The sequence below is a fragment of the Rattus norvegicus genome, chromosome 8 (assembly GCF_021556685.1).
Source record: "Rattus norvegicus strain SHRSP/BbbUtx chromosome 8, alternate assembly SHRSP_T2T, whole genome shotgun sequence".
Lineage (NCBI taxonomy): Eukaryota > Metazoa > Chordata > Mammalia > Rodentia > Muridae > Rattus > Rattus norvegicus.
The window spans coordinates 77828973-77853972 of NC_141541.1; the positions used below are offsets into that span (position 1 = coordinate 77828973).

At 45.7% G+C, this 25000-nt stretch overlaps 1 protein-coding gene across 1 annotated transcript in view; it reads left to right on the top strand.

Moving 5' to 3' along the window:
- Window positions 1–10656: 10656 nt before the first annotated feature.
- Window positions 10657–25000, top strand: part of Anxa2 (annexin A2) — a 36392-nt gene continuing 22048 nt past the window's right edge. Inside the window, 3 exon segments of the mRNA NM_019905.1 lie at window positions 10657–10685; window positions 20147–20206; window positions 24515–24614. Coding sequence (NP_063970.1) covers window positions 20159–20206; window positions 24515–24614 — 148 coding nt within the window. The 5' untranslated portion in view covers window positions 10657–10685; window positions 20147–20158.

The window sequence follows — 25000 nt, forward strand, 5'->3', positions numbered from 1 at the left end:
GCTGCATGCATAAATGTCCTCAACTAAGGGCCTGGCCATGGCTTTGTATACCTTTAGCCCCAACTGGACAATTTTCTATCTTCTTGCTAATGTTTGCCCTCTTAGTCACCAGCCTTGGCTGAGAATGACCGTTAGCTTTTCCACAAAACTCTGCTCCAGTGACTAGGATTTGCTTGTGGCAAAAATACTTAAGCAGAGGAAGATAGTTTCACAATGGAGTGATTAATCATATCCCTGGTGACCAGTCTTGCCACCAGCCCTTGTTCTGGATGGGTTGTGTAAAAATAAACAGTCACACCTCTACCCGGCCACTTCCGGCCTGTCCAGAATATATGGGTGTGTATTCTATTTCCTCTTTGACTTTTAGGTTGTGCAATAACATCAAAGAACTCTGAGTAACTGAAGCATTGGTTCAGAAGGAGTGGCTCGCTTTTCTATAATGGCCAACTGTCTCTCACAGGGCTAGTCTTTTCCTCCTGTGTTCTCGGACACTTGTGTTTCTTTCCTGATGTTTGCCAACCTATAATTATTGCTTCCATGTTTCCTGTTGCCCAGCCTGTTGCCCAGTGCCTGACACTTAGTGGAGTCTAATGTTGCCCACAGTGGATGAACCCATCCTGGAAGTCAGTGGCAGTTATAACCAGATGGATCCTGGCAGCTTTGGGGGAGCACAGAGAATCAAAATGAAGAATGTTTTCATCTATTATAGGATAAGCTTTTTTTGCCTCAAATTTCATAGAAAAATATTTATAAAAATTTCTTTCCCTCTGTCCCTTCCTTCCTCTCTCCCTCCCTCTTCTCTCTCATCCTAACAGTTTTTCCAACTCTTTCCTTTTGGGCTGCATAGCCTGAGACAGGACTTGTGTCTTTGTCCCCACCCTAGTTGCTATAGCTGATGAATCATAGAAACCAGCGTCAGGAAAGACAAATGAGATCATCTGGCTAATCTCCAGATCAGGGAGTGGAGCACTGGATGAGGATGACCATGAAGAGAGAGAAAGATGCAGCTAGAGTCGAGTGAGCAGCTTGCCTTTGGCTTCTAGCACAATCCTGACTCCCACCCTCTTAGAAAGCAGTTAGGCACCCCCCACCCGCTCATGTCCTGGGAAAAGCAGATGCTGGCAAGCTGAGGGATAGTGATATCACCTGAGACCTGAGTCCAATCACCTGAGTAATAAAACTGGACTGTGACTCATTCTGTGACTGATTTAACAGTCTTAGAAACTTCGAGACTCAATCTTTGCAGAACTTTACTAACTTAGGAGTTTGTAAGGAACTTAGAGATAACCTAGGCCACAATGCATAGTTCCCAGATATTGAGAGATTAACATCGGGAAGGTAAGAAACCCCAGGTGTACCCAGGTCAGGAACACAGACCCGCCCTATTCCTCTGGGCACAGTATACGCCCTCCTGGGCTTTCCTTCACCTACCCCTTCTTCCTTTTCTTCCTTGTTCTCTCTTGGCTCTGTTTTCTGAAAAAATGGCAGAGGTGACTTTGTAACTAGCTGTCCACTCTAGATCTGACCACAGTCACTCTGCAATGAGCATCACAGAGCTGGAAAAGCCCCCCTTAGCCCACACACAGCCTGTCCTGACTTCCCTTCTGGCAGTTTCTCTGTTCGTTCACCTGTGCAGCCTTGATTTCATTTCCTGTTTCTGTTCTAACACCACCCCCCACCACCGTTAGATATTGTTAATGGATCATAGCGCCCTAGGCTTCCATCAGTGTCTGGCTGAGTTCTACCTCAGCTCCCTGCATCCTCTTACGGCCTAGTCCTTGTGCGTCAACTCTGGCCTTGTAAATAACATAATAAGACTTTACTCTTTCCTACTCTCCTTGTGCCTGTTGATGCTGATAGCCTGCGTCCCCACCGTATGTTCCTATCTCTAGCTGTCTACCCACATTCTCATCGGCATGTCACATATTATTAGAAATAAAGTGTGTCAAGAATGTTTAACAGCTCTCTGGTGTTACTTTTAATAATGCTGTGTCTGGCAGGCACAGTGGCATATGCCTTCAATCCAAGCACCTGGGAGGCAGAGGCAGGTGGATCTCTGTGAGTTCAATGCCAGCCTCAGCTACATAGTGAGTTCCCAGATAGCCAGGGCAATGTAGAGAGACTCTATCAGTGATGATGGTGGTGGTGATGATGATGATTGCGTTGTCCAGCTTCATTTGACTATAAAGAAATATTTCTTAATCACAGATACACATTTAAACACTCTAAAACATGTTGGGATCCTGTAGTCCAAAGAGTGTGAACTAAAGCATTAACTTCTTGTACACAGTCAGTCCTTGGTTTCCAATATATCGGGAATGCATTCCAGGGCTCCTCTTCCGTGGGTAACAAAATTTGAGGATGCTCAGATTTCCTTCTTTAAAATGACACAGGAGAACCATGAAGACAAGACCCAGAGACGGAGCAGCCTGGACCAAGTAAATGCAAAGTCATTGGGCAGGCATGGATGACAGATTTACATATGATTGTAGTGTGCTGTCCGATGGCTTCTCCTTTATACAGAGCACCTATCTCAACTAGCAATGGTCTGTGGTTCTCTGTTAGGAAGTCTAACTGATCAGTTAGCACTGAGCTCAGATCTTTGACCACACTAAGACACACCTAGCTTTGACCAAAGCATAGGGCCAGGTCATGCTGGTCAACTGGAGTTTAATGTCCTGCATGGCTGACGCTGTGTGATGTGCATGCAGTGTAGCCACTGTGGAAGGTGACATTCCCAGTCAGGGGTTTCTGGTTTCTGGCTGTAGACAATTGTGTGGTCACTAATGCAGCTCTAAGGCTCACCCCCAAATCTAAGGTTGGGGATCCCATTACTGATCCATAACCACATCAACCAACCTGGCAGTTCCAATGGGCAAAACAACATCAAAGGACCCAGTGATAGAAAATCTGGGGTTCGTTTCTCTGCCATATCTGATACCCATGACCGCAGAATGAGGTGGAAGGCTCTCAGTGCTGGGAAATGAATTCGAGAAACAGTAAGAATGATGTGAAGCCACTATATGATGTTGGTAGAGTCACCATTCTGCCACAGGAGCTGGGGACAGAAGCTTTTGGCATAAGCACAGTGTGTGAAGTTGTCAAAGCTGAGATCTTCCAGTCTTTGGTTCCTCAGAAACAAGGTCGCCATGGATTATGAAAACCTGGAGAAAGCCAGACAAGAGGAAATCCAAGAGGCTAGGGAACAGCCTGTGTAAAAACCGAAACCATTAGTTTTCCTTGCAGGGGCTAGCATGGACCCCATGACAGTGCCAGTTGACTAGCATCCAACTAGCCACTGCCTGTTCTGGCTCCTGCTGGAGTCACAGTCTCAGTACCATAAAAGGAGAGCCTGTCCTCCCCACCCTGCCTTACCTCAGCAGATGGTTTTGATGCTAGATTCCCTTGTTCAGTTAGTTATCTTTGTAAGATGGTGTTCTTGTGCTCCTGGGCTCCGTTCTGCTTCATCTTTGGCATTGAAGGCTGAGCAAAAACAAACTCAATAGCACTTGGACTTTATTCAATGCCATAACAGTTTGAAATGAAATGACAATAAAATTATATAAAATGACATGGTATCCGCACACTTTCCCATGTACTTTACAGATATGTGCAACCTGTAGCCCATAGAGAACTATGTGGCCCTGCCTGGAGAGCTTCCAATGTGGCCCAACATTTTCACACACTGTAGCATCCATCGTGTTGCAATGTGCAAAGGCTGGACACTCTTGCTTTTTAACCATCTTTATTGCTTATAAAATCGAATGGAAGGTGAGCGCCCTATAAGAAGTAGCCTTGGTTTGTTGTTTAGGGAATAGTGTACATGTTCAATACAGATGCGTGATCCATTTTCAAAGGTTTTCTGTGAGCAGATGTTTGAACACCTGGGTATGGAACCCATGTATGTGAAGGGTCGGTAATCTTCACTAACACAAGGGATGCTCTTTCTGGTTTGCACAGAAAATGAATCCGAGAAAGAGAAAGGCTAAGTATACTTGAAAAAAAAACTGATCTATTGATCTATTTGTTAGGCCAGTGTTTAATTATTCAAAGCACTTCCACTTAGAAAAAGATACGTGGCCTTTTCAATAAATAAATAAATAAATAAATAAATAAATAAATAAATAAATGAAACCTGTTTCTGTGAATCAATGCTCACGTGTGTGTACAAGATCACTAGACCTAGACATAGCACACTGGTCACTGAGGATCTAGGTTTGAAGCTAAAGGAAAATAGGATGCTCCTTTTCTCACTCCAAGTTCCTGGGACCCACTAGAGTCCCTTTCAAGCACGTCAGCTGCTCAGCATGTGGAATTTCTTAGCCCACATTGGCCAGGGCCAGGGCTTTACAAAGAAGACCTTGCAGCTCTTAGTCTGAGAGTGAAGCCCAGCACACATGCATAGACAGCACCAGGAGATAAGATACAACACAAACAACTGTACCCCTCCCATAAATGTCATGCCACCACGTGTCCTGTTACATGTTTGTGCCCAGCACATATTTCTGTTCTTCGTAATCTCTCCATGTACACCCTGCCTTGATTGTTCAATCATAAATTACCAGTAGAGAGTCGACCTCAAGTGAGATTTGTGCCCTATACCCTCATCTTCTCAGTTCGCAGTGTTTTCTTTGTCATCAGAGACTGCTATGCTGTTCCAACCTGCCCTTTACTTATAGATGTTTTTCTTAATAATTGGGTTTTCTTCAAGTGGAGGAAAAATATTAAAAATAACTGAATGCTGATAAGATGGCTCAAGGGGTGAAGGTGCCTGCTGTGCAAGCCTGGAGATCTGAGTTTAATTCCTGAACCCCACGAGAAGATGGAAAAGGACAACTGTCGCCACACAGTTGTCCTCTGTCCACCACACATGTGGTATGCACACACATACATGTACCAAACACTCACACGCATAATAATGATATTTCTTACAAGATTTGAGCGTTCCTCCAAACCTGGCACAGTTTATCCTAATCTTAATGTCTTCGAAGGCAGCTCATCCTTACCTGGCTGTTTTCTTTTTCAGCTTTCTCTAATATTATAGAAGCAGCTATGTTAAATATTAATGCCTTAGTCGGCAAAATGCTTGCCTAGTATGTATGAAGCCTGGATTCCCCTCACTGCATAAAACTAGGAGACGGGGCATGTCCCTGTAATGCCAGCATTTGGGAGGTAGAGATCGGAGTTCTAAACTAGCTCGGTACACATAAGATGCTACTCAAAATGTTAATAAGTGATGGTTGAAAAGATGTCTCTGTGGTTTAGAGCACAGAGTGCTCTTCCCAAGGACTCTAGTTTGCTTCTCAGCACCTACATGGTGGCTCACAACCAGCTCTAACTCCAGTTCCAGGGGATACAATGCCTTCTTCTCCCTTTTGTAGGCTGTACATGAATGTGGTGTACAGACATACGTGCAGGCAAACATTTATACACATATTAATACATGAATACATTTTAATGTTTTTAAAAACAATGTGTTTAAAAGGTGATCATTCTTTTGATGTGCACTTTCTAAAAGGTAACCATTACTAATTTGGTCTCTATTCTCCTGTGTATTTACATATGCCAGTGTATGCATGTACATACCTACACACATACATGTATTTACATTTAAAGTCTAACATGGATATACTCAAGTTACTGATATCGTATTCTGCTTAGCTTTTATTTTTAAAACTCCAGCTAACAGGATGTGGTATTTAAATTTTATATTCAAAACTTTCAAAATACCTCAGGTAGCTTTCAATAAAGTTGACAGTAAAAATGATATTTTCTGTATGTTTCTTTTTAAAAGATTCATGTGTACAACTCTGTGTGGGGGTATATGCACTATGAGTGAAGTCCCCACAAATCTAGCAGAAAGCACCAGACACCTCTGGAGATGGAGTTAAAGGCAGTTGTGAGCTCTTCTACCTGGGTGCTCAGGGTCATCCTCAGGTCTTCTGCTAGAGTAGTACGTTTCTAACCACTGAGCCACCTCTCCAGGCCCTCACTAACATACTTTAAGTTATGAAAAATATTGCTTTTTTAGTAGATATAAGAGCATAACTAACACGTCCTGTCTGCAGAATTATGGTTTTATTTCTTGATGACAGATATTTAGCTACTAAATATCTGTATGCAAACACAAAGACAAAATAATGTGCAGAGTTATGTTGAAAATGCTGGTTGAAAAAAAGATAGCAACTGATAGGATCTGAGATGTTCACCCTTTGCCTTACCGATCTGATCTGCGAAGAGGCAGCTAGCTCAATGATAGGAAACTCGTCCCACACTTGCAAGGCCCTGGGTTCAATTCCCAACACCGCTCATTCCCTCAATTGCAGGGAAATGCACTAAGAACTAAGCTGCTGGGGGCTGAGGAGTGGCTCAGTAGTTAGGAACACTCATCGGCTGTTCTTTCAGAGAACTCAGACTTCCTAGTGTCTCCAGTTGGCCATCCAATTCCAGAGGATCTAACACTCCCTTCTGGCTTTCATGGACGACTGGTATGAATGTGGTACACAGATATATATGCAGGCAAAACACCCATACATATAAAATAAAAATTAGAAAGAGAGAGAGAAAGAACTAAGTTGTTTTTAGCTTAGGAAGCATCCCTGTGAGTTGGCCTAAGAATGATTAACGTAGCACAGGAAAGAGACTCATGCACAGGTTCAGCCTGAGTCCTGGCACAATCCCTAGAGTAAAGGGGAAAGATGTCAGAAATGTGGGGCATTTGATCGCGTTGTCATAGATGTCTGGTGATGTAGCTCAGCAGATACAGTGCTTGCCCAGTGTGCACAAGGCCCTCGCTTCAACCCTGCCACTGTAAAAATGCAGAAGTGATAACGTAAGCCTATAAACCCAGCAGTGGATACTGGAGGATCAGAGGTCCAGCTCATACTAGGCTACACTATGAATTCAAGAGCAGCCAGGGATACATGAGACCCTGCTTCAAAAACAAACAATATCCAAACCAAACAAACTCAAAAAAAAAAAACAAAACAAAACAAAAAAAACCCTGACATGCCTTTTAGCAAGATCATTCTGGCTGCTTTGTAATGGATCAGTGGGGAGGGAAGGGGCCTGTGATGTTTGAGAACAGCACTGGTGTCCTGCAGATGCTTCTCGCAGATCCTTCTGAACATATCTCAAAACAAAGGGGTTTGTCCAGGTGGCAGCCTCTGTGTGACTGAGGTCATGACACAAGTTTAACAAAATCTGCCTGAGGTCTTATTATGAGTTCAGAGTTGCCAGAGCTCAAGAGACTTAGAAGCTCATAAAATGTCCACTGTCCTCAAGACCTGCAGGGAACCAGAGTTAGTCCTGCTGAGGAGAAAACTGGCTTTTCAGAGGCTAACCTGGCCACAGAGCTTCCCTGACATTTTTACAAAGTGTTGCTGTTAGGTTGGAATGAGAGCTTTCCCTGTATGTGTGAGTGTGTATATACATGCATATGTGTGTGTGTGAGTGTGTGTGTGTGTGTGAGTGTGTGTGTGTGTGTGTGTGTGTGTGCGTATGGGCGTATGTATGTGTGTGTGAGTATATGTGCATGTGTGAGTTGTGTATGTATGTGTGTGAGTGTGTGTATGTGTGTGAGTGTGTGTATGTGTGTGAGTGTGTGTGTGAGTGTATGTGTGAGTATGTATGTGTGTATATGTGTGAGTTATATATGTATGTGTGTGAGTGTGTGTATGTATGTGTGTGAGTGTGTGTATGTAAGAGTGCATATGTGAATGAGTGTGTATATGTGAGTGTATTGAGTGTGTGTGACTGTGTGTGTAATGTATAAATGTGTGTGTATGTGTGTGCATGAGTGTGTGTGAGTATGTATAGGTTTGTGCATGAATGTGTGTGCATAAAGATGAGAGAACAGCCTCTATTGCAGTTCCTCGGGCATTCTTTTGAAACAGGATCGCTCAGTGGTCAGCAACTGGCCAAGTAGGGTAGGCTGGCTGGCCAGAGAGCCTCAAAGACCCACTCTAACTCCCAACTCCCTGATGCTGCGATTATAAGGGCACACCACAGTCAACTATTTTTTTTAACTTGTTATTGATTCTTTGTGAATTTCACATCATGCACTCCAACCCCACTCGTCTCCTCGTCCCTTTGTACCTGTCCTCTACCCTTGCAACCTCCTCTGCAAAAGAAGACAAAAAATAAACTTAAAGAAGAAAAATAAAAAACTTCACCATGGGAACTGCAGTGTGTCATGGTGTATCACACAGTCTAGATGCCCTCTAGGCCAAACAGCACTCTTTGCAATGTTCATTACAGTGAGTCATTGGGCTGGCTTGAGGCCTCTGGCTCCTGCTACACTATCAATACTGGATCCTCACCAGGACTCCTCTCAGATATCCTGTAGTTGCCCTGGTCTCAGAGGGCCTTGAATCTGTAGGACAGGCCCTAGATGAGGTAGATGTTGGGGTGGACCAACTCAAAGCCCTAGATCTGGGCTTGGGACCAACTCAACTAACATAGTCAGCTTTCAATATCGATTCTGGAGATCGAACTCTGGTCTTCATGCTTTTCGTGGCAAGCACTTTACCTCCTCCCACCCCCACCCCCACCCATATGCCTTTTTTTTTTTGTAGACTTTTATAAACTATCTAGTTAGGGTATTCAGTATAATCCAATCATTGCTAGCATTGGTTAATTTGATTTCCAAACAATCCCAACTGTGTATCAAGTGAGAGTACCCTCGGATTGGCTTTTGAAATAATGTGTGTCAGATGAGCTTACAGACAGAACCAATGAGATCTCCTGATGAAAGGTGGGATGCCAAGAAGATAGGCCAAGAAGAAAGACCTGATATTTAGCAGGAGGTAGATGAGGCCCGGCCACATACAGCTCTCGTTACATCCAGCTTTTCCAGATGTCCAAGATAAGCCCAAAATTCTTTGGATGGTTGGTGACTTTTATATGTTTCACATGATGTCAATTAAATGCTATTTCCGCTACTGGACCGCCCACCCTCCCACACACAAGCAAGAGTATGGGGCCTGTGGGGCTGGGTGGAGAAATAACCCAGGGAGGCAGGCTGCTGCTTGCTAGCAGATGTGTGCACCTATGTCTTATGCTTCAAGGTATTCACACCCAGTAGTAAGATAAACAAGGTTTCTGTCTTTAAAGATGTCCACATTGAAGAGCTATGAATGTAAATCAGACATTGTATCAAAAGGTATATGTCATTTTCTATTTGTCACTCTGCTGGGGCCAACTTCACAGCTAACTGTCTGTGTGACAGTGGGCACTATACCTAGTATCTCTTCCTCTAACTGTCATCCTTTGGTTCCTAGGAGTGAATTGAGACCAGAGTGGAAAGTATAAACAGATGTTGAAGACAGAAGGGACCAGGGCTGGGAAGATAGTTAATCTGGATATGATCCTGTGGCCCAAGATCTCGTAGCATAAGAACTTGAGTTCTGTTCCCAGTTTAGGTAGGATTATTGGCCAACCAATCTTGCCTAAACTGTGAGCTCCGGGCCAAAGAGATACCTTGTCTCAAATAACGAGGTGGGCCAAGGTGGATATTCTGGAGGAACAGCATCCCAGAATCTGACAGTTCCTTGCGGTTGTGAACCACGAGCACACACAACGAGATAGGAAAGACTTGTGATGGGAAAACCCTTAAGAACCTGGAGAAAAGAGAGGTGGACTGTGCAAGGAGTGAGTTTAAGGACCTAGTGTGACCAGGCAGTGGTGGTGGTGCACTTTAATCCCAGCATTGGGGAGGCAGAGGCAGTCAGATCTTGGAGTTTGAGACCAGCCTAGTTTCCGAACAACCAGGTCTACACAGAAAAACCCGGTCTCGAAAAAGAAAACAAAAACCCAAAAACTAGTGTGAAAGGTATTTCCAGCTCTCATGCTAGCTTGAAGTTTAACGCGGTGTGATCGGTCATACACGAACACGATTCACCACTGCATTGTTCCTGTGTCTCCATTGGAAAAGCAGGCTAGGAAAGAAACAATACAACCCAGAGAAACAATTGGTCAAGGAACGAGGGGAAAACCCTCAATAACTTATAATCAGGAAAGACAGTAGGACCTGGGGTATAGGGAGCACTGAAGCACTGTTATTTGGGGGAGAGACCTTCCGGCCTCACCTCTAGGTCTCCCTAACTGGTTGGAGGCCCCCCTGCTTTGGTTTCCAAGGCAGAGTAGACTGTGTGGGGCAGGACTAAGTTAAGCGAGCAGCCCTCCCCACGCTCCTCCAGCTTGTGACCAGAGGTTAAGCTAATATGTTTGCAGACGGTCATGGAGAGCTGGGTGCCAACAGCCGAGCTCAGAGGAATCCAAATATATGCTCCTTGAAACAATTCTACCCTCCATTACCTCGCCGCCTAGAAGCCTAAAAGCAAAAGAAGTGAATTGGGCAAGCCAGGCAGCTGAAATCTTAATAACCCAGAGCCAGCCTGAGCACTGGGACCCATACCCTAGGAGTAAGGGGACTGGGGGGTTGGGGTGTGTGTGGAATGCTTGTAGGGCCTGGGGAAGTGGTGGAGCTGTCACGTAGGGCAGGACTGGGCTTGGGCCGCGTTCCAAGTTGGGTGAGTCACCCAGCAGGGTGGGAACAGGCCGGGGAGGGAGGGGAGGCGGGGCGGCCTCGCGCAGGGAGGATGGGGCGGATATAAAAGCCCCACCCAGCCCAGTCGGGCCGCTCCGCTTCTAGGGAGGCTCTCTGCAATAGGTGCCCGGCCCAGGTAAGCCGGGCGCGGCCCGGATGCCCGCTATGGCCTCGGGGTTGCGGTTCTGAACGGGGAGTGGGCAGGCTCCAGCGATGCGGACCCCGGGAGGCTCGGAGAGGGACCGGCCCCTTCAGCTGATCTGCGGGCCCAGCAACAGAGTTGCAAAGTGTCCCGCGAGTGACAGTGCTCTTTGCATGCCACTCTCCTGAGTGTTCGGGGCGCAGGGGGTGTGGGGGGAGTGCTTCCCTTTGAGGTTTCCTCGGAAGCGGGGAGACCCTATGTGGAGCGGGGAGCCGAGGGGAGCTGCATTCCAGACGTGCTAGATGCCAGTGGAGGGGACTGGGTGTGGCCGCTGGGGAGCCTCCAGCCCAGCAGTGAGAAGTCGTGGACTTTCCTCCTCCCGCCTTCCGCACTGCGTTCTCTCACTCTGGACCGTAACTTGTGCAATTTCAGGTGAATTTCCTTACAACTGAGAGACGTGCATATGTGAAGTCGGAGCGGGGTGCCTGGGGGAGGCCCGGGGGGCACCAGAATCTCAAGTCTTAAGTACTGGTGTCCTTCTTTACTCATAAAACAATCTCAGCTCAGTCTTTGTCATGAACTCTAGATTGTCTGTTAGGTCAGCGACTTCAGATTTCATTCCTGCTGGGGAGTTTGCGGCTCGCTAGAATGTGTGCAGAAGGAAGTGTCCCCGGGTGGTTGTAGGGGACGTTGCTTTGACTGCGCCGCCGCCTCCGCCGAAGCCACCATGAGTCAGTTGATAGGGTCTATAGAAAAGGGCGTGGTTCCTGGGCGGCAGGTTCTAAAGCTGCCATGGAGGGCTGTGGTTCGAGAAGTTTCTTTATCTATGAAAGTGGTTTCCGAACTCTGTTGTTCTTAGCGCCACTCACATTGAGTTATTGAAGGTTTTTCGAAAACGGGTTCATTCAAAAATAGGCAAGTAAAGCACACTGAACACAGTGGCATACAAATGTAAAAACAGAACAAAGCCAACAAAAATAACTGTTACTTGAGAGACAGCGGTAATCTCAACACTCAGAAGTCTAAGGCAGCAAGATACCTTTTGAATCCAGCCTGAGCTACATAGTAAGTGAGATCTCTGTCTCAAACAAACAAACAAACAAACAAACAAACAAAACCTGATGATCATGATTAAACTTATTGATAGAGTACCATAGTAGGTCGAACTTCATTCCCAGAACTGGAAAGAGCTAGTCATTTGTGTAGTAGTATGCCATATTTAACTCCAGCCCTTAAGAGTAACCATCGACTCTTGGAATTCAAGGTCCTTAGCCTGAAACACTCAGGAGTATAATTAGATGGGTCTGCAAGTTGGACTTGGAAGCCACTCCCTGCCCCACCCCAACAAAGCTATAGAAGGTGTTTGGAATCCCAAGCTAGCACCGGAAAAAAAATCGCATCGTAGCTTAGTGCCAAAAGGCAGTGGAGCGGAATGCAAACTGGGAGGGTGAGGGGTGATGTGGGGCTAAGGTTTTTTCCCCCTTAGTTTTAAAGATAGTCTTGATCAAATTATGTCATTTGGAAACCCTTCTCCCATTTCTGTTTCCTGAGTTCCTTCCACGTCTTGCAGCCCGCGCCCCTTGACCTGTTAGGTTGGCTTTGGAGACTTGCAGTCCCGCCCACTTCCTGCTGGGTTCAGAGTGTGAAGCACTCAGTCTGTGGATCTGAGTCAGGGAACTTGGAGATGGCTGAGGAGACCTGAGCAGAGCCCTCCTCTTCCGCTCTCCAAAGTACACAGCTGATCTTAAGTCCAAGGGTTTCTCCAGAGGCCCATCACCTCCGCTGCAGCAGGGGAAACCTAGGTGCGTCTCTCTGTTGAGGGTTTCCTGTTTGGTGTGCTAGCAGTTCAGGAAGTTTGACTAACTAGCCATCAGCACTTGAGGCTTTTACGGAGCGCTTGGCCTGATGCCTCGATGTTTCACATCCTGCGTCTTTGAGCTATTAAAGTTTCCTATTGATTGGCATTAGGCAGGCAGATTTGGTCATTGGCTTCCTGGCTAATTTCGGATTTAAGTAGTTTTCCAGGCACTCTTCTAAATTGCTATTGATCTTTGAGGACGGTGGTTTCTCCCTGCACCTTTGGGCCTAGATTAATGTGTGTGAGCATTTATGGGAATTTGTGCTCTAACTCTTGGCTTGTTTCATCAAGCGAAGGTGGTTGCGTTACAAAAGGAGTGCCAGGCACTATTCTCTGCTTTAAACATCAATCGTTATAAAAACGATCTCGCAGGTATCTACTGTGCCCTAACCACGGTTAATGGTACTGAGAATACAACAGTGGACTGGACACACAAACACATGAATATGCATACAATATGTGCATGCACACACTCACACAAACACACTCACATATCCTTACTTTTCAGATTTTGAACCTATGGGGGGGGATAACTGAATTGATTGGGCAGATAGCAATTTGATTTGACATTTTATGTTTTCTGCAAATTAGTATTCACTCCCAAACCTAACTGGGTCTCCTTTCCTGGCTTCTACCCAGTTGTTTAATAGAACTGGACTTGGACCTGAGCTTATCCCCAAACGAGTGTATAGAGTCCCGGGATTTACCCTATCCACCCTATCCTTTGGAATCAACTGGAGACTTGAGTAGAAGTTGGCTGTTCTCTTTTTCTTCACCTACAAATAATTCCCCGGGCCACACCCTCCTCTAGCTGTGGGCCACGAGAGAGGAAATTCCAGGCCTTAACAGAAATTCTTTCCACCCATTCAGTCTGGCGTGTTTTCCCTTTTGTTACCAGAGGCAGTGCCCATCCGTGTTGTTGAGGGGACTTGTGATTCTGGGTGGGTCCACTAATATGATCTCCAGATGTTCCCATGAGGGCGCACACTGAAGTTTATAAGTGATCTGAGCTCAGATCTTCCTAGGGTAGCCATCTGCAGCACCCCAGCAGTCTAGTTCTCATCCCAGACTTGATGTGGACACATTGAGCACAGGAATGACATGGAACCATTTGTGTGTGCCCTTTGTCTCCTGGCCACACCCAGAGGACACTCACAGCTCAAAGGCGTCACAAGGCCACATGTGTCTCCCTCCTCTCTTCTGCTACCTCTTTGTTGTCTGACTCTCTGCTTGCTCCGGTGGATGCCGTGGTTCCCATGCTGCCCTGAGGCAGAGCAAGGGCCATCTCATCCAGATACTGTGGAGACAGGGCTTGGTACAAGTTGCTTATGCAAATGGGAAGAGGCTCCCCTGAGATGAGCGGTCAGGCTGTATGAAGATGTTCAGAGGCTGGGAATGGGGGCTCCCAGGTCTGAATGGCCTGGATATTAAACATGCAGTCCTAGGCAGAGAAAGGAAATTGAAAACAGAGACTATTTTGGACACGACAAAGTAGACCTAAAACAGGAAGACCCAGTGTGTGAACCACCTACTATATGCCAGGCACCGTCAGACCTCTGAGTCAGGAGAAGAGTGAGTCGCAAGCCTTATGACTGGACGGTGTGGAAGGTGTCCTCCAAACACTCTGGCCTGAGAGGAGATCTGGGCGAGGTGACATCATTATGATTGTCTATGGCTTAAATTCTCACCTAAATGCCCACTGATCAAGATGGAGTGCTTCTGGTAGAGGGGCAGATAGTACTGAGCATGCCCAGAGGAGAGTTAGTGACCTAGCCTGACTTACGTGGAGGGGGCATGTACATGTGTGCATGTGTGTCCCTGTGCAAAGATTGCATTGAGAGATCGATAGTGTCGCTGAGTGGTTAGAATACTTGCCTGAAAGTCCTGGATTCTGTCCCCAGCACCACATTAAAGTGGGAGGCAGGGAGTTCAAGCTCATCCTCGGCTACTTAATGAGTTTGAAGCCAGCCTGTGCTACAGAAGAGACCTTGCTAAAGAGAGAGGGGGGAGGAGGGAGAGAAGAAACCACAGCCTTAGAGAGAGAGAAGGAGGTTCAGGGTGTGGTGGATTATTTTGAACTTGGACTCTTCTCTGGCAGCTGAGCCCTGTTGGAAGCCTAATATGTGGACCATAAGACACTGAAATTGAATTATAGATGCACGGGCTTCGTTTCCCAACCCTGAACGTGTTTTTTCCTCGATGGTCTTTTTCCACCCACTCCAACTCTATCAGCTCCCAAGGCAACGCGGCACTACGTGTAGCTAACACACAAATATTGATTCAGATCCGGCAGCCAGAGGGACAGTAAGTGCCGTAGAGGCCTCTTCTGAGTCCGATCAAGGCCGTGGGCAGAATTCCAGGAATCCTGGGGCTTAACTTGGCCCTGTGACTCAAGCACTAATCAGAACCATAAAACTAAGGGGGAAAGTATGTGCTTTCAAGAAGGTTCTGTTAACCAAAGATGATTTAACGGGGTGAAGGGTGGGGTACAGTGGGAACTCCCTCTCTCATCCTTCACGTATTTTTTTTTTTAAATCCTAGTGTGGGTTGTACACTTCAGTATCCAGGGCCTACAGTAAGGGTTGTGGCGGGGAAACCCAGCCCTCCACATATCCACCCCCACCCGTTTTGACTAAAATTCTGGTTTGAGGTCATTCCACTCCATGATTGATTCATCATGGTGGTTGCTAGGCATCTGTTTTGGGGTAACCTAACAACAGACATGTCTTTTAAACTACTCTCCAAGTGGGTGTGTCTCTGAAACTGCCAGGTTGGATTTTCTACAAACCAGCCCTGTCAAGCTCTTGGGTTGTTTTTTTTTTTTTTTTTCTTTTTTTAATTTATATCTAGGCTTCCTGGAACTAGCACTTTTTAACTCAGCGAATCCTTATTTTTACTGTTTCCAGCGTTACATGTGAGAGTCTTCCTCTCAGGCTTCTTGAAAAACGTTTGCTTGGCTTTCCTTTTGCAGGAGAGAGGTTTAAAAAAGAACTTCATTTGTACTTTTTGATCATTGTTGTAACTACTTTTTTTTTTGAACAAAACAATAAAATGTAAAAAGATCTAGATCTTAGGTTTTTTAAAAGACAAACCTATAAAATATTAAAACAGATTGTCTGTCCCATGCAAATGACTGACTGACCTTGTAACAGCTCCACAGAGTGTGTTACTGCCAAGCTTTGCCCCCTGAGAGCCTTGAGCCATCAGGTTAAGTCTCATTTATTAATATTTTCAAGGCCACAGGAGACACTCTGTTCCCTTCATTTAGGGAGGTGCTGAGGCAGCCCTGTTTTCCCAGCAGTGGGGGTTGGGCAGAGCCACTCCAGATTGGCTTGGAGGGGTGTGTAGCTCTCAGTCTGCCCGGACTTGGCTGGTTTATTTTCTTAAACGAAAACACCTGCCTGAGAAAGAGCCCTTTTCACGGGGTGGCCAAGTCCCAGCCCGCCCTGGGAGCCAAGGTCCTGTCTTAGCTTAGCGTTCTCATCAACAGATGGCTCACCAGATAGCTCTTTCTTTCTGGTATGCAGGTTGAAACTAGTTGGTCAGCTGGGTGAGGTTGAGGTGCTGAGAAGAGAGATGCAGTTCTGGGGAGCAGATTGCCAGAAGGGGAGGGTGGCTGCGTCTGCAACTAAGGCTCCCTGAGGTTTACATTTTGGAGGAGCTAGGAGTTAAGTGTAGGGAGGGTCCTCTCATGTGGAATATCGACTTCTTTTCTTTTTTTTAAGACAGGGTCTCAGGTAGCTCAGGTTAGCCTCAAACTCAATATGGACCCAAGGATGAACTTCCCATCCTCCCAGCTCCAGCTGCTAAGAGATGAGATTCCAGGTGTGGATCTTGACGCCTGGCTTTTGTAGCTCTCTTTAAGTCTCGGGTTTGGGTGATTGGGTAAATAAATAACAATTGGTACTGAGTCTAGTCACTTTGGCCCTCCCACCTTCTACCCTTCTGTTAACCAAACTTAACTTTGCACCATTCATTCAGGACCTTGGGTTTGGGGTCACCCCATGGACATGGCTTCCTAACACACTTGCCCCCTTGTTTTCCTGAGATACAATATATATGCTGAGTATGTATTCCTCCACAGGGCCCTGCTGTCCCCATGCCCAATGACAACGCCCTCTGGCTAGTGATTCACCCCTCTCAGCCTGTACATAGCAGCCTCACCATTAGGCCCTCTACTTCCTAGATCTTTGTGAAGTTAAAGCTCCATTGAAGAGCTAGTGGGGGCTACAGGGCAAAGGCAGAGGATTCAAAGGTCCCTGCTCTTCTGCGGATCACAGCTAGTCTCTTAAGGGTCTCTCCTACCAGTGGTTTATTCCTAACTTTTCTGGTTCTTGTGACTAAATACTACTTGAAGGAGGAGGGGCTTATTCCCACTCACAGTAGAAGTAGATACACTAACAGCTGGGAAGGCACGAAGGCAGGAGCTTGAGGAGGCCACTGGTCACCTTGCGTGTGCAGGCTGAAAGGAGAGAGAGATGAATGCTGGTCCTTTGGGTACTGTCTTCGGGTTTTGTTTGTTTGTTTGTTTTTTTGTGTAGTCCATGACAGAAGCTCATGACATAGTACCATTCCCATTTAAGATGGGTCTTCCCATTCTAATGACCCTACTCTAGGAAATCCCTCCTAGAAACATCCAGAGGTAATCTACTCAAGTTCAACAGCGGACATTTTCCATGATGGGTGGGAAGGTGAGGTTGAGAATTCTCCATCTCTTTAGTGCCGTGTCAGTGCATGTTTATCCCGAGTTTGTGGTTGACCTGACCATAACCTAGACACTTTACTGGCACTGCAAAGGCCTTCTCTGACCTCGTGAGTTGCAGTACACTGACCCCAGTCTCAATAATCAAACTAAAGTTTTAACAACCATAGTGAGAAGCAAAGCCCACTGTTCCTTCTAGCAACTCTCCCTTCTGAGAAACTGCACAGCCTGCAGATGAAGTGAAGGGGCAAAGGCCGTATTTTATTTCTAAGCTAAAATAGGGTTGCCATTAAACTTGCATGAGATAGGAAATATTTATGGGTATAGGCACTTACATATTGCTTGTCAGTCTCTGTGACTTTAGGGTTGTTATAATATTTTTGGATTTTTTTTTTTTTTTTTTGGTGCAGAATGGTTGTGATATAAATGTGACATTTTTTTTTTCTTTTTTTTCGGAGCTGGGGACCGAACCCAGGGCCTTGCGCTCGCTAGGCAAGCGCTCTACCGCTGAGCTAAATCCCCAACCCTTAAATGTGACATGTTTAAAAACTTCCCTTAAGGTCATGTTTGGAGGCTGGAGAGACGGCTTAATAGTAAAGAATACTTAATACGCAATGAGGACCAAACTTCAAATCTCAGCACAAAGGGGCTCTCTCATTTAGCTGGACTAGTGAGCCATCTTCCTCTAGAGATCTCCTGTCCTTGCCTCTGGAACACTGGGATCACAGGTGGACTGTCCTATCCACCTGGGTTGTAGGTGGTTGCTAGGGATCTGAACTCTGGGCCTTAGACCTGTGTGGTCAGTACTTTATCCACTGAACATCTCTCCAGCCCCAGGACACCCTGTAGTAAAGGGGAGTGGACAGGGGTGGGCGTGACAGGAGCCGGAGAGAAAGCAAACCAATTTGCTACAGGCAAAGCCAAGGCAAGCAACACTTTTTGGAGTACTGAATCTTTCAGGGGAATGGCTAGAGAGAGGTGCAGCTGGCTCCCGGTGCTGATCTCAGGAGGCATCTCTGCTGGAGTTAGAGGAAGCATCGGCCTTGATTTCTAACTATCTGACGAGATCAGATGGGGGAGGTTGAGTTGGCAGCAGCAGGGAGAAGCAACTTGATGAGAGAACGGACGATTATAAAGGCTGACACAGAGAGCAAGATTCGTGGGGCTTCCTCTCAAGGAGTCGGGTTGTGGGGGAAGAATTAACAGGAATGGAGAGTGCAAAGTATTACATCAGATCTGCAGGGCACTTGGGGGAGGGCTCCATGTGGGCAGCCATCCGAGGAGCAGCACTCAGAGCTGGGCAGACAGTTTGGAAGAACGATTCAATGGAAACTCGCTGTGCTGTGTAGCTGAAATCGCCTGGACAGCTGAGGTGGAGGAGGCCCCTCACTCATGCAAGGGTGGTCTGCTAAGGAAGCTGTTAATTAGTCGGTATAGGTGTTGGAAAGGCTTTGGGGCTGAGGTTGGACTGTGGCTTTCTAGAATTCTGAGCTTCCTTTTTGTCAGGTGTAAAAGGCTTCAGAGGAAGGAGAGAGAAAGGAGAGAGGAAGTACATCTTGGCCACAAATAAAGGTTAATTTTTCTCTCCCCACCTCACACAGCCTAGAATTCGCTTGGTTCAGAATGCCCCTATAATCTGGCAAATGCTAGGTCATATATTGTCTTCAAAGCAGTTTTAAGAAAACAAAGTTTTAAGCAAAGCAAGTTCCCTGAACCAGAATAGAGAGCTTATAATTCCCACAAGTACCAAGGCAACTGCTGGTGCCAACACTGTTGGCAACCTTTCGGTGACGTGGCTGTTTCTTTTTGGGGGGTGATTATGCAGAATGACTCGTCTCAGTAGTAATCAATTTCGGTGGTAGGGGCTGGGCATGTGGGGCTATCAGTCCCAAGAACTTCCTCTACAAATAGGGAAAGGCCTTTCGTCAGTACGGCAGTCCCGACTGATAAAATGTATTCAGTGGACGATGACGACATTGCAATCATTCTAAATCTTAACTGCGAGATCAGCCCTCTATGAGATGTGGTCATATCAGAAAGTTGGTCTGTTTGCACTAAGAACAGTTTAATAACCTCTTTATGTGTGTATTTGTGCATGTGCATTTTGTGTGCCCGGATGCACTTGTGTGTGGAGGCCAGAGGTCACCATCAAGAGTCATTTCTCCTCAGGCGGAATCCACCTTGCTTTTTGAGCCAAGAACTCTCATCTCTCTTTGGCTTGAGCTTTGAAGTTGGGCTGACTGGCCATGGAGCTCTAGAGATCCACCCATCTTCCAGAGTTTCAAGATTCCTGGATTTTTTCATATGGGTTCTGGGGATCAAACTAAGGTCTTGTGCTTATTAGGTGAGCGTGCTATGGATGAACCCATGGCCTAACCCCTGAATCTTTTCAGTATCACTGGAAGAAATGGTTGTGTGGCTAATATTAATAGGTTCTGTTTGGGATCAGGCCAACATGGAGCCACTGCTGTGCCCAGTTCTTGCCTTTCTTACAATATGAAGTCACTTGGGAGCAACACGCAAGTCATGGCAGTTTCAATGTGCATTATCGCTTTTGATGGAAGAACACGTTCTCTGTTTGAATGAGTGGTGTTTACCACAGGAAGCTTTTAGGTTTTGCATTCGCAGACCAGAATCTGCCAGGTCCTGTTTAACCAGAGCAAGAGACAGACCAGCTTAGTAATCCATCCCCAACCTAAGGCACCCGTCTCTAAGCTTTAATTTCCTCAATAGTAAGATAGAGAATTGCCTGCTTGAAAAAAGTACTTGCTTTAACAGCCTCAGATGCAATGGTCCAAGAAGACATTAGTGTGATGAATTGCCGTGCTTCAGGGGAAAGAAGGCTTTTTCTTTTTTTAATAAAAAAAAAAAACCTTTGTGTTATCTTTTTTTCAGCTTTTTTTCAAAATGTCTACTGTCCACGAAATCCTGTGCAAGCTCAGCTTGGAGGGTGATGTAAGTATCTAATCTCTCACTTTGTGTGATTTTGCAAATTGGACATCTGTTGAACTGTGTTACGATCTCACTGTATACACAAAGAAAGTGGGGCCATAATTCAGCCATTATTAGGTGTCTCCCAGTGCCTGGGCCCCTCATTGCTTTACTGTTCCTAGCAGTTTCATTTGAAATAAATGTCATGGTGCTAAAACCTTTTTTGGCATTGAATGCGACTTGGACAGCGTCTTTGCAAGGAAATGGCTGGAACTGTGTTTTGCTGGGCTTACTACATGAGTGGTAATTTTGCTTTGGTGATGTGCTAGTTTTTTGTTTTTGTTTTTTTTTTTTTTTTTTTTGGTTCTTTTTTTCGGAGCTGGGGACCGAACTGAGGGCCTTGCGCTTCCTAGGCAAGCGCTCTACCACTGAACTAAATCCCCAACCCCGACGTGCTAGTTTTTAAAGTCAACCCTTGAGGTTTTATTTATCATAAGCTTCAACCATGTCAAAAAGCAATTCTCATGTCTTTTTCTTAGACTATCTGCAATATTCTTCTAGGCAAATGGATTATTATTATTATTATTATTATTATTATTATTATTATCTCACTGAGTTCAGTCAGTGCTACTCATATGTTCCTGGGTCATCGTCTATTGGACTACGGAAACTACCATGGCCACATCCCCAAGGAAAAGCGACTCTCTCTCAAAGCAACCATCAACTACGATAGTTCATTAGAGTGGGCCTCAGAAGCCTCAGCTTTTCTGTTTTTAACCTAGCACCTGGGAAATCTTTTTTCCAAAATAAACCAGAATGTATATTTTTAGTAGAAATGAATTATGTAATTAATCATAGGGCTTTGTTGTTTGATCTGGTTTTTCTTTTGTCTGTCGGGGAATCTCAGGATTAAAATTTGTCTTTTGTAGAACCACTCAAAAGACAGGTGACAACTTGGGTCTTATGTACAAGATCCTCTGTGTCGTCTGTGGCACCTGCTCTCATAATGTGCAAATGAATGGGCCTGTTCAAACACAGACTGTGTGGACTAGTAAGGCCTTTGTTGTTCCCTCATTTAAATCTTTCCTCTTCTTGGAACATGGCCTGCTGTTAGGGCCTAGACAAGTCTTGCTGTTATGTAATTTGTTTCTCCAGTGGATTTTATGCAATGCTTTTGATAGTGAGATTGCTCTTGGTATCAAGTTTCATGAGAGGTGGCTATGGCTATGGCCAGGCTGGTAGTGTACATGCATAGCTTGTGTGAAGCCATAGGCTCCATCCACACCACTGTATAAATCAGGAGTGGTAGCACACATCTAGAATCTCAGCTTTTGGGACATGGAGGCAGGAGGATTAAAAATTCTAAGTCATTCTTGGCTATCTAGCAAGTTTGAGATTAGCTTGGACTATATGAAGCCCTTTTTAAAAAGTTTTGTGAGAGAGCTCTTCAGTCATCACTGGAAGTTACTCTGCCCTAGAAACATGTGTTTCCCTCTGTGGAGAGATGGGACTAACCCAGCTAAAGTATAAAAATGTCCTGTATTGCCCAATATTTTAAGGGAAGAATCACTTTTACCTAATAACTTAACTTCAGACAGGTGAGTTTTAAAGACATTTGGCTATTCATTTCTTTATGCTTCTAGAGCTACCACACAGCCACACACGCCTTTCTCCCACTCAGTGATATGGCGACAGCACAGCCTCTGAGCAGTGAAGCCAAGTGGTGCACAGCCAGCTGCCTGCCCTTGTCAGTAACAATGCCCTTGTTACTGGTGGCCCTGTTAAGAACAAGAACATTTTCAGAAAGCACTTTGCTTGAAATGTCTTTCACGTCATCATCTTCTCAGAGCATTCCCCTGCCTGAGCCACTGGTGTCCAACCCATAGGCCACATGCCCAGGAGAGCTATGGAGAGGACCAACCACAAAAATGGAAACTTACTTAAAATACTAGGAGACATTATTTTTTTAACTCAATTACCTCAGTTTTTGTTTGTTTGTTTGGTTGGTTGGTTGGTTGGTTTGGTTTTTTTTTAGTGTGAGCTGTTGGTGTTCTGGGTCACTTAGGACAATTGATCAACTGATCAATTGAAGGAAAGAGAGCCAGTGCAGTACGGATTTAGGCCTCTTAGCAGCAGGGGATCAGCCTCTAAAGGACTGAGCCCCCCACCCCCGGCAGCTTCCTAGAAACTCTTTTTATTGTTAGCCAAAAACGGCACCTTTAGCAAATCAGTTTCTGAATACCAAAACTTATCTAATCTAGAGGCTGTCTGGAAAGACCTATCACCAAATAATCCTTGGCCATGAGGAGACGTCCTCTTTGACAGGCTTGCCTCAAAGGCTCTGAGAATCCTTCAAAAGAATAACCTCATAAAATCCCAGACAACAATCACTGGCTCCTTCAAAGCCTCGGTGCCATCACTCCAGATTCCTGCCATGTGCAATGGTTTGCTAAAATCCTGCTACAGTGAATTGTAGATAGTAATGTTATGCTGTGGGGCTGGGCATGGTGTCTAGAAGTGGTGAAATGAGGCCAGGGCCAACTTTGCTAATGCATTTGTGTTGTTTCAGAACACAATATGAACCAGATTTACCATTTGGCCCCAGTTAGCAGGTGTCTGAGGCTGAATTTAAAGAGTTTCAGCTAATCCCAAGGGACGCCTGGGAGTGTACGTCCTCGGTTGCTTCCATGTGTCATTTCATCACCAAGAACCCAATGGTGTGGGTGCTGGGCTGGCTCGGAGGTCCCTGCTGTCAGCTGACTGTTTATAAGAGCTGCTCTGATCATCACGTGGCAGCATCACTTGTTGTGCGTACCAGGCATTGGAGCGTTAAAGGATGAAGAGCCACTGTGTAGGGGATTCATCAGCGTTGGCTGCTTCAGGACCACCCATCAGTCAAAGCCATATCACTCAAACTCACTATCTGCCCTTCCTTTGGGGGCAAGTTATCTATGCAGGAACATTTCAAAGGAGGGGGGGGGATGCCAAATGAGTAGAAGAGAGGTGAGCCATTAGCTTGGGGAGTGGGCAGAGATTCCCATCTATCAGCCCAGGAAAGTGGTCATCTCCGACAGGCTTCCAAAAAGGAAGGACTATTTATAAGACAATAAGGAAAATGCCAGCAGGGCAGTAGGCAGGGGGCATCCTGGAGAGGGCAGAGGGAAGCACTGAGGTAGAACAGAGAGGAAGAGGAACTTGTCACAGTAAGGAGGATGTGGCAGGCACCTTGGAGTCACAAGGTACTCACAGCACAGTGCTGAGGACGTCCATCCCTTCCACAGCTCCGAGAGCACGAGGATGAGCACTGCTTGTCTGTTGGTTTTTATTTAGGGGTCAGGGCCTCATGTATCCCAGGCTAACCTGAAACTTGCCATGGAGCCAAGAATAACTTTGAACTTCTGATTCATCTGCTTCTACTCCCCAGTGCTGGAACTACCATTCCCTGTTCATACACTGCTGGGAGTCAAACTCAGGCAGTTGGCACACACGCTCTGCCCACATCCCCACTTCCTCATTCACTGTTTAAAGAGCGGGGATCTGGGCAGCACAGGCCTGTAGTGAACACTCGGCAGTACCCACTCATCTTTCAGGCATTTCCACAGTTTTAACTAAGTTCAAATTCTTGCTAGACCACTTTCTTTCTCTTCAGAAACTTGAATAGATTCTTGTCTCAGACCTCCAGCTTAGTGCTCTCTGCTCTGAAGTGCCCACTGCATATAAGACACAGGGTAGAGGCACAGCATGCTCTAAGCTGGTGGAGCCTTTGAAGGACAACTCTTGTAGAAACAAAGTTTTTTCTTCGTTCTCTATTGTTCTTCTTGTTCTTGTTCTTCTTCCTTCCTCCTCCTCCTCCTCTTCTCCCCCCTCCTCCTCCTTCTTTTGGATATAGTCTCATGCAGCCCAGGCTGGCCTCAAACTCATAATGTGGCACAGGATGCCTTTGAACTTCTGATCCTCCTGTCTCTACCTCCAGAGTGTTAGGATTATAGGTGTGGGCTACCGAGCCCAGTTTATGTGGTGCCAGGAGATGGGAGTCAGGGCTTAGTTATGCTATGCAAGCATTCCGGCTACTGAGCTGCATTCCCAGTATCAAAATGAACCTTCATATATATATATATATATATATATATATATATATATATATATATATATATATATATATATTTAAAAAAGAGAACTGGTGTGTGATGGTCTGTTGACACCTCTTTACTTAGCATGAAAGACGGTAGAATTATGAAGAGGAATGGGAGTACAGAATCGGGTTTCAGACATGTTCTCTCAATGAGAGGGTGCGCAGGGTGTTATTTGATTGTATTTGTGTTCTTGTCTCAGCATTCTACACCCCCAAGTGCCTATGGGTCGGTCAAACCCTACACCAACTTCGACGCTGAGAGGGATGCTTTGAACATTGAAACAGCAATCAAGACCAAAGGTAGGCCATGCGCCTTGTCAAGGCTTCTCCTTGTCAGGGTGGCCTTAAACTCATAATGTAGCCCAGTCCCAACCACCTGTGATTCCAGATCCAGAGTATTTTCAGACACCACAGTCTGTGTGTGTGTGTGTGTGTGTGTGTGTGTGTGCGTGTGTGTGTGTGTGTATGTGTCTCACACACACAGAGAAATAAATATCTGAAATAATTGCTACTTTAAAATATACACCCACAATCCCCACAACCCCACACACATACACTCTACATATGATCTACTTTCTTTAAACAATTCCTCTTTCACAACTGGGCACGCCTAGATTCTGTGGTTTCTCCACATGCCTTTGCAGAAAATACCCTGCAAGTCATTTGACAAAGATGGTGTCTTTTAC